Raw genomic sequence first — 14,201 nt, forward strand, 5'->3', positions numbered from 1 at the left:
TAAAGCAACAGATCTTATCTACAAAAAAAGTCACATGAAGCAGAAGACGGAGGCGCTTCAGCAACACTCTCTTTACTCTTTAGATTAAACGTGACTTCAAACACTGTAGTTGTGTAATCTGTTCAACAAGAAAGCAGCGATACACAAACGGCAGCGTCTTACACACCTGTGACACAACAAAGCTGAGGGAGGGAGAGGCAGATAGGAGCGACTGTTTGAACCTGGGCTGCACCTCGTCTCTGAGGTTGTTCTGTCTTCACCGATAACTAACACGCTGCTGCTCCAATGGAAACGTCAGACTTTAGGCTTAAACTATCCTTAAAGGATCGCCCCGCGTTCACTGAGAGCTGCTCTTTGAAGTCTGTCGAATTTTCAAATCCGGCTCAGAGGTGACATCACAGGTTTGGACCACGATTTACTGGAGGAGGAAGTACACATCCTACAAGTAGAGAAGATACACACCTAAATGTACATTTGTGTTGTAAGAAATAGAAAGCGTTTAGCTGTGTATCGCAGGCAAGTACTTTCACAAATATCTCTTGTTTCTTCTGTACTTAATATATTCAGATTGTTTGGAGAATCACACAATTAAAAAATCAGCTAGAAATATTAACCTCTGTGAACACCTTGACTGTTTATGCCAGTAAATACATTGGAATCTTTTTAACCTCAGCTCTATGTATTCGTAGTGGTTGATGATGTGAGCTAGTTGGTTTTATAAAATCCAGTGGTTTTATTCTGAAGGACTAATGACAACATTTTGTTATGGATTACATTACATTGCTGTAGAATTTGTCTTTTTCCAAAGTTACAAACTTAACATTTAACACACAACTGTTATGGTTAAAGATGATGTGAAGTTATAGAAATATAGAAAAATAAATCCATGAAATGAACAAAAAAGTTTCTGTTATTGAATAAAAAACAGTGTATTGATGCTTTTCAACAATTGTCTTTTTTTATATAATTTGAATATAAGTAGATTAATTGAAATGACATCCATCAATCTATTCAACCATCCATTTATCCATATATTCATTCATTCATTCATTCATCCATCCATCCACCAACTATTGGTAGATAGATGTTGTGAATTTGTAATAGTTACACATTTGTAATATTTACAAATTCACAACATTAAAGAACAAAACCTGAGCAGTTTAGAGAAAATCTGAATCAACTTTTTTTATTTTAAATTGATATTCTGTCAATTCTTACTTTTGTTGGATGTTTGAATTTTAGAAAAACAAATCCAAACTCAGCAGTATTTTTACTGCCCTTCAAACCCATTAACCATCTCGACAAAGTATTCTTTCTGAATTCTGTTTTTGGTCATTAATAAAATAATCTATTCTGGTTGAAATCAAACTCAATTATTAAACAGCACACTAAGAGCGTTTTCTTATATAGATAGAGAGAAAGATAGTTACGACCCCGGAAGTTTGATCCTCTGGGAGGTCAGCTGACATTTATCTCCACTAAGTGTTTCACTTTTTCTAAATGTGTTTGTCAAACGCCGTAAAAGTCATTTACTCTGGAGGCATTTCTGTTTTTATTTATTTTTATTTTGACCAAAAACACCTGCATATTATAGAAAAGTGATTCTGCTGTATCCTACTTCCAAACGTGTTGAGATAGTCTTGAACTTTGTAAACGGTTATGGATTTTACTGCAGGCTGTTTATTCCTCGTTTTTAAAAGGCAAACACTTGATAGTTCAGGATGTAGTTTTGGGGAAATACGAAAGAGTCTTTTTTTTCTCCGTTTGATATAACCCAAATGCTCAACTGTTCCTGCTGAGAAGTTAATGTAAAAGAACTGGGAAGCGACCCACATTCAGACTTTATCATTTCCCCGCCATATTTTCCCTTTAGTAATAACTCATTTACAATTTCACCAGACCGTGTCTTTTCTCTGCGACCCCCCCGTCTGCGCCAGGCACCCCACGTCTTCCTCCCTCCTCTGAAAGGAAGAGCAGCCGTTCGACTGTTCAGACAGCTGGGAAAAGTGGGAGGAAATATAAATCATAACACAGAATCTCTCTCTGGGACTCCACAGAAAAATGTGTGGACAGTGGGGGGCTGAGTCAGAGAGTCAGTTTGCAGAGACACGAGCGGACGGCCAGTCAGGACCAGGCAGCTGAGACAGCTGGTCTGTAGACGGACAAGAGGCTGTTGTCAGCGTTCGTTTATCACAAAACGCAGTTCTGAGTCCGCCTCTGTTTATCAGAGCTGCGGGTAACGACCTTCTAACTTCGCGCAGTCATCACTTCTCCGGTTCGTGCCTTATTTTTGCTCATCGCAACCAAGTCAGTCACATATAAATACGGCCAATGATGTCACAGGAAGTCAGTTTGCTGAAATTTGAGGCCATTTCTGATCTGACTTCTCAGACTTTAACATTACCGGTTTAAACTTAATTGGAGTCTAGCTAGTATTTAAGCAACGTTTTGGCTAATTTGGGAATACTTATTTGTAGTTTAGCTTATGTTTTTACGAATTTTCCAGAAATATAGGTACATTTCATAGTTTATAAACAAAATTTCAAGTCTTTTAGCAAATTTGACATAATTAAATTGCATCACCATTTTCAGCAAAAAACTTCAGCATCTTCAGTAACTACTTTCAGGAAAACTAGCATTATTGTAGGAAATGCAGCTTCTCTAGTGAGACTTTAACTTTATAAAGAATAGAATGTTTAACATAAGTCTTCCCTTTACAATGTTTTTTTAAAATGTAGTTTTTTGTTCAAATCAATCACTCATTTTGAGTGAGATCTTCAGTAAAAGTCCACAGTGTTTATGTTTAGTGAAGTAATTAGTCATTTGAATCATATGGCCGAGTTGGAAGAGCAGCAGCACGACTGTGAGCATCAAATGAACACGACATGAAGCGTGTAACTGTGTTAACGGGCCATTGTTGTGGTTTATGTGGACGCCGGTGTCGCCATGCAGCCCCAGACGGTGCTGAAGCTGCTCTGCATGCCGCACACACAAACACGTTCACGGCCGCTGCCAGATTTCATGCTTTTTCGTGTCTGAGGTTTACAACCTTGTTAACAGCAGGTTGGAAAATAGAAGCTTAATATCTGCGGCAGAGAGATAAACTGTCCTGTCTGCCTGAACAGCAGGACCTTCACGCACAGTTTTTATGGAAATGTAATGCATCAAATAAAAGTAATCTTTACGGCCCATGTGTTAGCTCTCATCATTACTCACTGATTTGTTGCTCTTTCTTGTTGTTCGGGGCTTTTTTGCCACGTTTCAGTGGATTGATTTTGCCGTCACGGTAGCAGGCCACAAACCGTAAACGTGCCTGTTATACAGTGGTCACCTTTTATGTCCTGATCTTCTGCTCGCTTTGTTTTATCGCCTGCTTTTGTCCCTTCCTCTGTCTTAGATGTTGACGCTCGAGCAGGAGGGCGAGGAGGTGGTGGGACAAGCCCGATGCCCCTTCGAGTCCCGTCAGTCCAACGTTGGTCTCTTTGCAGGTGAGTAGCTCACGCTGATGCGGCGAGGCTGTCGTCAGATCTTTGTTGTTCCCGTCTCTTGACTCACTCGGTACGTTTGCTTTTCCAGAATGAGGTGCGTTCGCCTGAGAAGCACTTTGGTTTCATATCTGCACATCAAAAGCTGCAGTCAGGCGTTATTAGATGAAAGCTAACAAGATGGAAAGATTGATCTCCTTTAGAGGAGCTGCAGTCTTTCATTTATCCAAGAATTAAACACGATACCAGGAGACGCACAAATGGATCTTTAGAAAAAAAAAATCCTCCAGTGGAGCATTTCTGATGCTAGTTTGTATCATTTAACTCTAAATCTAAGTGAACTCCACTTTACATATTTTTCATTTGTTGTTGTACTTTTTGTACCAAAAGTTTAAAAAAGCTGGAATCCCATTAGCCTACCAACACACACGCTTATAAGGACACACACACGTTCAACACGAACATTTAATAAATCAAAATTTAATTAAACTGTAAAGCAGCACCGAGAAATATGAATAAACGCTCCATCTAATTAAATGTCAATCACAAAACAGAAAAAGTGAAGATAAAAAAATTGTGATAATATAAGATTGTCTTAGGTGTAAAAATGTGTTTATATGAATAATATGAAATATGAAAATACATATATATGTACAAAAAGTGTATTTACATGAATGTGTGTAGTAAAAATGTATTCAATCCATACAAATTTTTTTAAAAAATAAGTAATACAATAAAAATAAAGAGCAGCTTAGTTTAAAAAATGTTCTGAAAAGGGGTGGGCGTATCGATCTGGGATTGGATATTATCGATACTAGCATGATGAGATCAATACTTTATATTCCTTTTGTCGCAGTTTTTCTCTAATCCTTGCAGTAAAGTGCTGAATAAACCAAAATGGCGTTCATGAAGCGCAGCCTCTATATGTCTCCAGGGTTGCCAGATTGGGAAAAAATAAAACAGCCCAATCCGAGTAAATTCTTATACATTTTAAGCTAAAGAATCATACAATCTGGCAACATTGTCTATCTGTGTAAATAACCTATCACCTCTTCTTTTACTGCTCCTCCCCTCGTTGTTTTATCGGAGAGTGGAGTCATTAAAGAGCCACATATTTACACCAATAGCAGGATTTTTTGTGTGTTGTTTATATTTTTATATTTCTTAAATTGTTGTTTTTGTTTACTTTTTTCTCCAGTGACTGATATTTACTGTCTTTATAATGTTTAGTAAATATGTATGTGGTGCTGTTATACTCACATTTTGTGTTACATTTGTGCTATTTTTAAAATATATTATTATTAATATTGTATTATTTCATTACTAATATACATGTTCCAAATTTGACGTATGGTCAGTTCAGATTTTTGTAACTATTTTATTAACATTTAATATAATTTTCTATGTTTTATTATAAACTTGATTAACAAAAAGTTGTATATTGCCACAACTTATATCATCAAACATTTCAAGAAAAAAGATCGATATCCATATCAGCGATAGTAGCTCTGTATTTACTTGGTATAGGATTGATACCCAAATTCCCCGTAGAGCCCAGCCCTAGTTTTCAAAGATAAAACAGGATAACTGAGTTCATAAATAATAAAAAAAACATTGAATATTTTTCTTTTCATATTCTAGTTGATTTATTAAGCATTTGAATAAGGAATACCCTTAAAATTTATATTTTTATTAACTTTTTTACAGTGTAAATTTAAGAACATGTTTAATAAAAAGTTTCATTTTTATTTTTTATTACTTTTTTATCCAAATTAATATAACTGACTATGATTGGGAAGCCATCACATTGGTTTTTAATTCTGATAAATTGCCCCAAATGTTCAACATCAGTTAAAATGCAAAGAGGACTCTTAAAAACTCTGTTCCAAACCAAGTTTTCTTCAGTAGTTCAGCTTTGTTGGTGATTTTCTGGTTGTAACAGAAACATCTATCCAGAACTGGAAACCCTCTGAGGTCGGATTTAGAGAAACGAGAGACAAACATTCAGTCGGTGCTGCCAAGTTTAGTATTACAGGAAGTTCCCATGAAGACCTGCTAGAACCAGCAGGTTAAAATCTGCCCGGCCTTTTAAAGACCAACAAGCCTTTTAGATTTAGCACTGCTGATTCCTCACTGTAAAAATACTTTTTGTTGCTCAGGTGGTGATTTTTATTCGGCCACCATGACTGACTTCTTGGCCAGTGATGCGGTCATCTATAGGAGTCTGGGAGAAAGCAGTCCCGTTCTACGCACGGTCAAGTACGACTCCAAATGGCTGCGAGGTGAGCGTCCCATATGGCGTGGTTATACCTGTTATACTGAGGTAAACAGGTCTGTAGAGAAGGGTGGTAATAATAGTTGTATATTAGTTTGGACCTGATTGATGTTTCAGCTTTCAGAACAGAGCAGGATTTACAGAAACTCCATGGTTTTGATCAATATTTGACCCAAAATTAATTTGTAAACAATAGTGTTGAGATGAAATACTTTCTAACCCTACTTAGGTATGTATTTATTACTGGGAAAAATGACCTACTTTGATCACCAACTTCTGCTCCCTTTCAAAATCACCATAGATTTGTTAATTTCCACCCGTCCTTTATTCGGAGTCAGGATTCTCTTTGTATTTGATGAGGGCATTTCTTTAGTTTTATCAATATTTCATGTAAAATAATAATTCCTGAGCAGCGTATACGTTTCATCAAATCTGCTATGACAAATAGGATTCTGTATTTTATAAAATATATTTAAGCAAAGTCGAAGTCTCACCCTAAAAAAACAGATGTTCAGTCTGATGAGGATTTCCAGGCATCGTTTTACTCTGGAATTATGTTGCATATTATGCTAACAGGTTTCTCTCATTATAACACAATGTAATTTAAATGAGTGGAGTTATGAGAGAATGATTCATAATTCATGTTAACAGACTTCAAGCTGCATCTTCTTTTACAGATTAGTTTCTCTTTTGAAATATCTTTATTAAAAAGCCGTCATCCTCATGGCGTCTCATCAGCAGGACTTTTGAAAAGTGTTTTTCTTTGTGCTTTCGGGTTTATCAGCTTTGCATCCAACCTGCTTAAGATGCTTTGTCGGTTTTAGCAACAAGTCATCCCTGACAGGTTCTGTCATATTTGTGTGCAGAGCCTCATTTCCTGCATGCCATCGAGTACGGGAACTACGTGTACTTTTTCTTCAGCGAGATTGCCGTGGAGTACACGACTCTTGGAAAGGTACAAAAAAATCTGTTATTCCTTCTAAGTAGGAACTCCGTCAACAACCGTGTCTCTTATCATGCAGACCAGGCTCCTGTCTTTTATTCTGCCTGATGTGTTGGCTCTGCCTGGCTGTGCTGGTTTGTAATCACTTCCTGTTGGGATCAGGTGGTTTTCTCCAGGGTCGCGCGGGTCTGCAAGAACGACAACGGGGGTTCCCCGCGGGTGCTGGAGCGATACTGGACGTCGTTCCTCAAAGCGCGGCTCAACTGCTCGGTCCCCGGAGACTCCTTCTTCTACTTCGACGTTCTGCAGTCGCTGACCAACGTGCTGCAGATCAACCACCGGCCCGCTGTGCTGGGAGTCTTCACCACACAGGCCAACAGGTGGGCTAGCAGATCAGAGAGAGGGATATAAAACAGGCACAAAGGAGGTATCCTAAAAATCGATAAAAAAAAAAAAACACTAAAAAAGTAGTAAAATTATCTCTACTTAACAATAAATCCTATGAGGTGTAAAAATCTAGAAACAAAGAGTTCTGCACAAGCATTCAGATGGCTAAAAAAAATTACAGAGAATTACTTAAACTTAAATGTGATACAGCCCAACGACAAGTACTTTTTATTTGCTACTTTTTAGCAAATGGGTGTTTTTGGTTTGTTTTTATGCACCTATTTTTAGTCATTTTGATTACAGTAATAAATGGAAATGACTCATTTAAGATCAAAATTAGAAAACCATTTTAGTGCAAATTGGCCCCTCTTAAAAAATCCTCATGCAGCACCCGTACAGCCACTCGGGTGGTTAATAAGTGTTCTTGGGTTTGAATTAGTCTTTTTACTCAATATTTTCCTTCACTAAAAAACAAAGAGACCCAAGATATTTCAACGTTTAGCCAAATTTTTATAAAAGCCTATTATAATAATATATTTCTACAGCAGAAAATATAAAACACTGCAATTAAGTAAAAATATTTAAACATCTATCTGATTTTGAGAAAAGCTTAGCTAGGTATTGAGCAACTTTAAAACCTTGTAAGATACTTTGAAACTTTAAATAAGAGTGTTTTTAGTCTTTGCGAGGATCAAATGGTTACATAAAAATTACATAATTAAATGGCAAATCAGAAAATGATCCTTTTCCCTAAAAATGTCTTCATCTTGCCGCAGTGATGTTCCTAAGAAAAGCCACTCAGCTTTTTACTTATTGAAAGTTTTTCAAATTCTCATCACGACTTTAGACCTTCAGCACCTGTTTTTCAAGAACGATGCTTTAAAGGGTTTAGTTTTGTTTGTCAGAGAAGATGGAGACAAAAATGTTTGTCTGTTCTTCAAAGAAACCAGGTTTTCTTAGTTTTTCATGCTTCACATTCATGTTTGTACAGAATTCTTAAAAAAAAGGTGATTTTTGACTAACACTCACTAATCAATCACATGGCGGTGTGTCGTGGTGCATGTGGGCCCGCTGACATGGTCAAGACACCTGCTGTGTTCAAACCCAGCATCAAAATGAAGACGACGATCTGAGATGCTTTGAACTAGCACGCTTGTTGATACAAGGCCGGATGGAGGCTTTCATGTTGTTTACACCAAATTCTTAATCCACCAACCAAATGTCACAGGCGAACACGAGGTTCATGCGTCTGTGAGCTCTGCTGCTTCACTTTCCTCTTCAGTCGCTGCTGCAGGAGCTGATGTAACTTGGGATGATTTGGGGTTTTTTTTCCCTTTTTCATCTAAAAAGTCTCTTTCAGATCATTTGAAACCATGTGGTTGGGACTCTGTAGCAAATGTTTTGGCTTCAAATATTTCTTTAAGCAAGAGAGTTACTGTAGGAAATGCTGGAGTTGAAATCAATTTGGTTTGAGGATTTCATACAGGATTATGATCTGTTTTAAGACCCCCTCTGATGAAAAAGGTGGCATTTTTTCTGATGATGGATGACATATGTAAGGAAAATTAGGCTCAAAGCTACATTTCTGATTATTCCTTTATTCAAATTGTTGTAAAATTCAGTTGGAGAAAGCTCGTAGCAATGACAAAGGTGCTACAGCTTTCTGCTCTGCTCCATTCTGATTAGAGCTGAGAATTACCCACAATTCCAGGATTGTTTTAATGTGATTAACGTTTTTTTGTTTTTTTTAATTCAATTCAAATCAATACAGTTTAGATTCTGCTCAAAGTTTCACAAATGTAGATATATTTATAGAAAAATACTTACATAATCTTCAAATTATGTAGATGCACTTTAAAGAAACATATTTATCCAAAAAAAGGTTCCAAAACCTGATTCAGTTCAGTTAACATTTATTAGTGAAATTATTACATTACATTAATGACACAATAACATGGTTTGTTACGAAGGAGTATTAGGGCCATATATAAATAAATAAATAATTACGGCTTTAAATCTAGTAAATTTATGAAAAAAATGTTGTAACTGTTAATAAATTACGAGAATACAGTCGTATATTTATGACTTAAAAGTCATAGGCTAAATTAGACTTTTTTTTCTTGTAAATTTACGTGTTTTAATGTCATAAATGTATTACTTTAAATCATGTAGAGGAAAAAAAAACTCATAATATTACTTCTTTTTTGTGTGTATGTGGCCAAAATACTCTGTTGTAGTTTGTCAAACAGAAGCACCGTGAAAAATATGTAAATACCTCTGTAAAAGGCTCAAAACCAGATCTCAGAGCAAAACAAAGAAACTACCTTCAAATATCAAATCAATACGTTTTTCCAACTTTAGAGAAGAGAAACATAACTTTTCACCTCCTCATAAAGTTTTGGGATAGTCACCTCGCTCAGATGATTCCATGTTGACATGAAGTGGGGGCGAAACCATCCTACCCTCGATTCAGAGACAAATTTCAAATGAAATCTTGCCGCTCTGCAGAAACTATGTCCTAGAAAACGACACAGGGTTTTAGATTTGGACTAAAAAATGTAATTAAAATATCACCAGGAACGGTTTGAAAATAGATCAAAAGATGATCGGAGTTGGACTTTAACAAGAGTCAGAACAAATTTTGAAGACTCTTTCTCCTTTTGGTTTTTCAACAGCATCACCGGCTCTGCAGTCTGTGCTTTCTACATGGACGACATAGAGAAGGCCTTCAACGGCAAATTCAAAGAGCAGAGGAACAGCGAGTCGGCATGGACGCCAGTTCCGGAGGAGCAGGTCCCAAAACCGAGGTGGGAACGTTGTCCTCAGCCAGCACATGAGCTGGTTTCCATTGATTATAAAATTGCACAAATTGGATTAGCCATAATAAATTTGCCTCATGGAAATAGAGTAATTGCGAAATGGTGTTTTGTTTGACATTCGTTAAATTTCGATACATTGTTGTGCACACGTGTGGAAACGCAGCTATTGTCACGTTCGCTTTAGGTGCCGCTGTTCTTCAGCACAGACGCCTCTCAACAAAACACAAACATAAAAAACATTAAAAAGTATTTGGAAAGGCAGCTGCTCATCCACCTGCTCACTTTTTAACGCACACAGCTGTCATTTATCTCCTGCTTACCTGTGTTTGTGTGAGCTCGCCTGATGTTTCTCCCGTCTTCCCTGTCATGGCTCAGGCCCGGCAGCTGTGCAGGCGAAGGCTCCGCCGCCGCCTACAAAACGTCCACCGCTTTTCCCGACGAGACTCTGACTTTCATCAAGTCGTATCCCCTGATGGACGAGTCCGTGCCGTCGGTCAACGACAAGCCCTTCTTCACCCGCACCACCAGCAGGTACATGCTGCTCTCATAAGTGAAACTCCTACAAGAGTTCAGGACATATCCAGTCGATATCCAGTCAACCTCATGTGTAAATCTTTCTGTTTGAACTGCTGCCCCTTAAAATGAATCAAGATGTGTGCTTCCAAAAAAATGACTCTGAATTTCTCTGGTTTTTACCAAACATGAGACGAAGATTATCTCAATTCTACATTTGAATCAATTTACTGCACAGGCATGCTGGGATTTTGGAGGGAAACGACACAAAGGAGAAACTTAACTAAAATGTATCTTTAAGACTCTACTTCAATCAAAATGCTGTTGCTGCTGTTTTTAATGTGTTCTTGTGGCATTTTTTCTAATCCAAATATTGCATTTTTAGGTATTTCTTTATGTAAATTGTTGTGGATCTGAAGCAGACAAAAAAATGCACCTTGAAAAAAGTTGAAAATGTATTTAATACAAAATACAATGCTTCACATTTTCATGTTAATCTGATACTGTTCACATACCGTAAAGTTCATGACTAAAATATGAGATTGGATTCTCAAACGGAGAAGCTCCAACGATTGTTCTGCCTCTCCTGGAGGCCGTTTCAGTTTGGCCACTAGGTGGCGATCACACTATAGCATAACCTTATTCCAGAAGAAAAAGAAAGTATGAGTAAAAATACAGAGTTTTGGAAATTCATGCCTGTGAATGTTCATTTAGTCAGTAATGTATGTTTAGGTCGACTGAGCGTTAGCATTAGCCGTCTTATGGGAAATCCCATTATATGTTAGCATCAAGTTAGCAGATTTTAGCATTATGTGTTAGATTGATCTATTTAGCTGAGATCGATTCAGATCGATTAACTGATTTCATCAGCCCAGCCCTATCCACAAGCTCCCTGCTCCACATCGAGGAGGAGAAAGGGGGCGGGGTTGCTCCATGCCAGCGACCCCACCCATCAATTCACACATTAAATTTCTAAAGAACTCCTGCCGCTCTGCAGAAACTATGTCCTAGGAAATTTACGTGATGATATAATGATAATTAAAAGACACTTTAAAAATAATATAAAAGATGATTGGAGTGGGTTTTTAAGTTAAAAAAAAGGTCAAACTTTTAATCCACCTGATCATTTTTCTTATTAGTTTTAAGAAATATGTATTAATTTAAAAGTCTAAAAATCTGCTTATTTTCACAAATAAGAAATATGTAACATTCTTTGCTAATAAAATCTAATACAGTTTAATTGATATTTACTTGTGTGATGTCATAGAAAAAGCATTTTTGTCTACAATAGTCACTAATACACGTCAAATGTTTCTACGTTGAATTTAAGAAATGTTATAACTGTATTACTTTTTTTTTGTTCATTTTTTCTTTCATTGTTAATCTTACAATCAAGAAGAGCATAAACTGCTTTGAATTTGTTCTTTTTAAGAACAAATTGTAGTTTAAATCACAGTAAAAAGCAAATAAAAGAGCAGTGTTTTTGTTTATATATTTCCTTTGTCTGCAAACACGATTCAGCGCCCTCGTTTTTCCTGCTGACGCTGCGATTGATGTCTACGAGTGAGTTCAGCTGAATCACTGGACTCTCATTTAGACCAATCGGATTCACTCAACAGTCGACCTCTGTTTGCATCAGAGTCCCGGATCTTTCTGAGACGATCCGTCCTTCCACGGCGGCACACGCTGAAGTCACAGATGTTGCTGTGACATCTTAGAATGTCACATGATGACGGCGGTGGGCGTAGAATTGTGAATACGTGTCACCAGTATTTCATTCACCGAGAAAGCCTCAGCAGTGGGTAAACTCACATCATATATAATCACAGATGCAGCCTCCCCACACACACACAAACCAGAGTCCCCCCCCCGAGCGCTCCTCCTGAAGCAGAGCCAGGCTGACAGCCAGCCAGACGCTGCCGTAGCTCCACACCGGGGAAGCATGTACCGCTTCACATCTGGCGCCAAAATCATCACATCTGCTGCGCCGTTCTCCAGAGACCTGCTAGATAAATGAAACCCAACCACAAGAGCATCCCGCCGCTCCGCCGACTCATTGCAGGGAACGTGCCAGTCAGGTCTGTGTGGGTAAACACAGCAGCCTGTGTGGGACCATCTGCAGGGGGGGGGGCTGAAGCGAGGGCACGGAGGCTGCTGGCGCCCTCTGAAGAAGAATCTGGAAGTAATCCGATTAGAAGAAGTTTCTGAATATTTGGACAAGTTTGGATTCATTTTATTATCAAACCTTCAATTATATTTCCAATTATAATAAAATATATTTATGTCCTGCAGCCGTCCTGGACTAGAAGGAGCATAAGGCGTTTCTTCTTCCTTACCAAGGAGAACTTCACCTGCCGGATTCTCAAAAAAAATCATCAAAATTTGCTCCTTATTGCGGTGTATGTGCCATATGTGTTCGGCGGCAGACCGGCTGCCGACTGGGATGACGTCTCAATATTTGATTGGCCATACATCAGCCTGATGATGTGTAAGATTAACCTTGATCCGGACCATTGATATATATTACTGGATTGGACTTATACTTATTTGCGTCCAGTACCAACTGTCCGGTACCGGTAAGGTTAGGATACCGGTGCAGTCAACTTCCAAGTACCGGTTTGCAGCATGTAGATTGGGGAGCCTTCATTTAATTAAACGTCAAAAAACAACAAGTTGGAGACACGCAAATCGTCAATTTTTGAGGCAGAGGGTCCTTAACCATGGGTCAAAATGTGAGCCAGAGCAAGATAACATTGAGCCATTAATAACGAAAATATCAAATGATTTGGAGGGTCGGATATAATCCCCCAGCGGGCCGGATCCGGCCACTGGGCCTTGACTTTGACGCACGTGGTCTAAGTGGTGTTACCGTAGTGTGACATCATCACTAGTCGAAAGCTCCCGTACCGATCTGTCGGTACGAAACCAAAACAATGAGAAGATTTGAAATGATTACCAGGTTAAGTTTACAACCACAACTGAGGTTTTGTTGACCTTTGACCTCAGTAAGAGGCCACCATCTTGATCGTTTTTCCTTCTATAAAATTAAACTCCTCTTAGGGATTTTGATCTAACACCTCCTAAATCCCTGAGCGTCATTTAGAAGCTGCTTGGGAGGAAATGTTGGATTTGAATGGCTTTAGGGTGGCAAGCTCGTAAAAGTGGCGTTCCTTTATACCTCTGACCATTTTTACAGAAAAATTGGGAAAAATGTAAGTTGTTGGCTCCAGCAAAGCAAAACGATTCAACATATGATATAAATATAGTTGGAATGGTTAACAAAAGACCACTGTTGCCAAGGAAATCCACAAGTTTACTTTTGCAGATTCTCCTAAAAATGACATAAACCTTTTCGTCACCACCAGATGATCAAAAACTAAAATGGTTGCTATGGAGAAAAAACATCTGAAAATTCACCATTTAAAAAAAAAAACGTGGTTTTTGATTTTGTCACATGCAGTTGAGGATGATGGATTGGAGGGTCCAGTTGGTGCTAGGATGTTTAATCTAAATTACGTGAAGTCCTGGATTTATTTAAGTGAGTTATCGACATGAAGGGGTTAACCTCAGGACTCACATCAGCGTACGGCTGTGAAACCTTATGAAGCAGTGACAACGTGAAGGCAGAAAGCTAAAAGATGCAAGGGATAGAAGGACCGAGTGGATGTGGGAGGATAATCGATGAATTAATATAATGAAAGCATTAGATGCCGACGAGGGAGGAGAGAAAATTGCTGAAGATAAACAGTATGCTGATGCTGTCTCCGTTCAGCTCTGTC

General features: G+C 38.2%; 1 protein-coding gene across 1 annotated transcript in view; it reads left to right on the plus strand.

Moving 5' to 3' along the window:
• sema6e (sema domain, transmembrane domain (TM), and cytoplasmic domain, (semaphorin) 6E) overlaps nt 1–14,201 on the plus strand; it is a gene marked incomplete in the record, with an annotated part of 183,495 nt that overhangs the window by 122,811 nt on the left and 46,483 nt on the right. Inside the window, 6 exon segments of the mRNA XM_036215699.1 lie at nt 3,398–3,488; nt 5,645–5,767; nt 6,627–6,715; nt 6,866–7,083; nt 9,766–9,897; nt 10,285–10,440. Of these exon segments, the coding sequence (XP_036071592.1) occupies nt 3,398–3,488; nt 5,645–5,767; nt 6,627–6,715; nt 6,866–7,083; nt 9,766–9,897; nt 10,285–10,440 (809 nt within the window).

The sequence above is a fragment of the Oryzias melastigma genome, linkage group LG16 (genome assembly GCF_002922805.2).
Source record: "Oryzias melastigma strain HK-1 linkage group LG16, ASM292280v2, whole genome shotgun sequence".
NCBI lineage: Eukaryota > Metazoa > Chordata > Actinopteri > Beloniformes > Adrianichthyidae > Oryzias > Oryzias melastigma.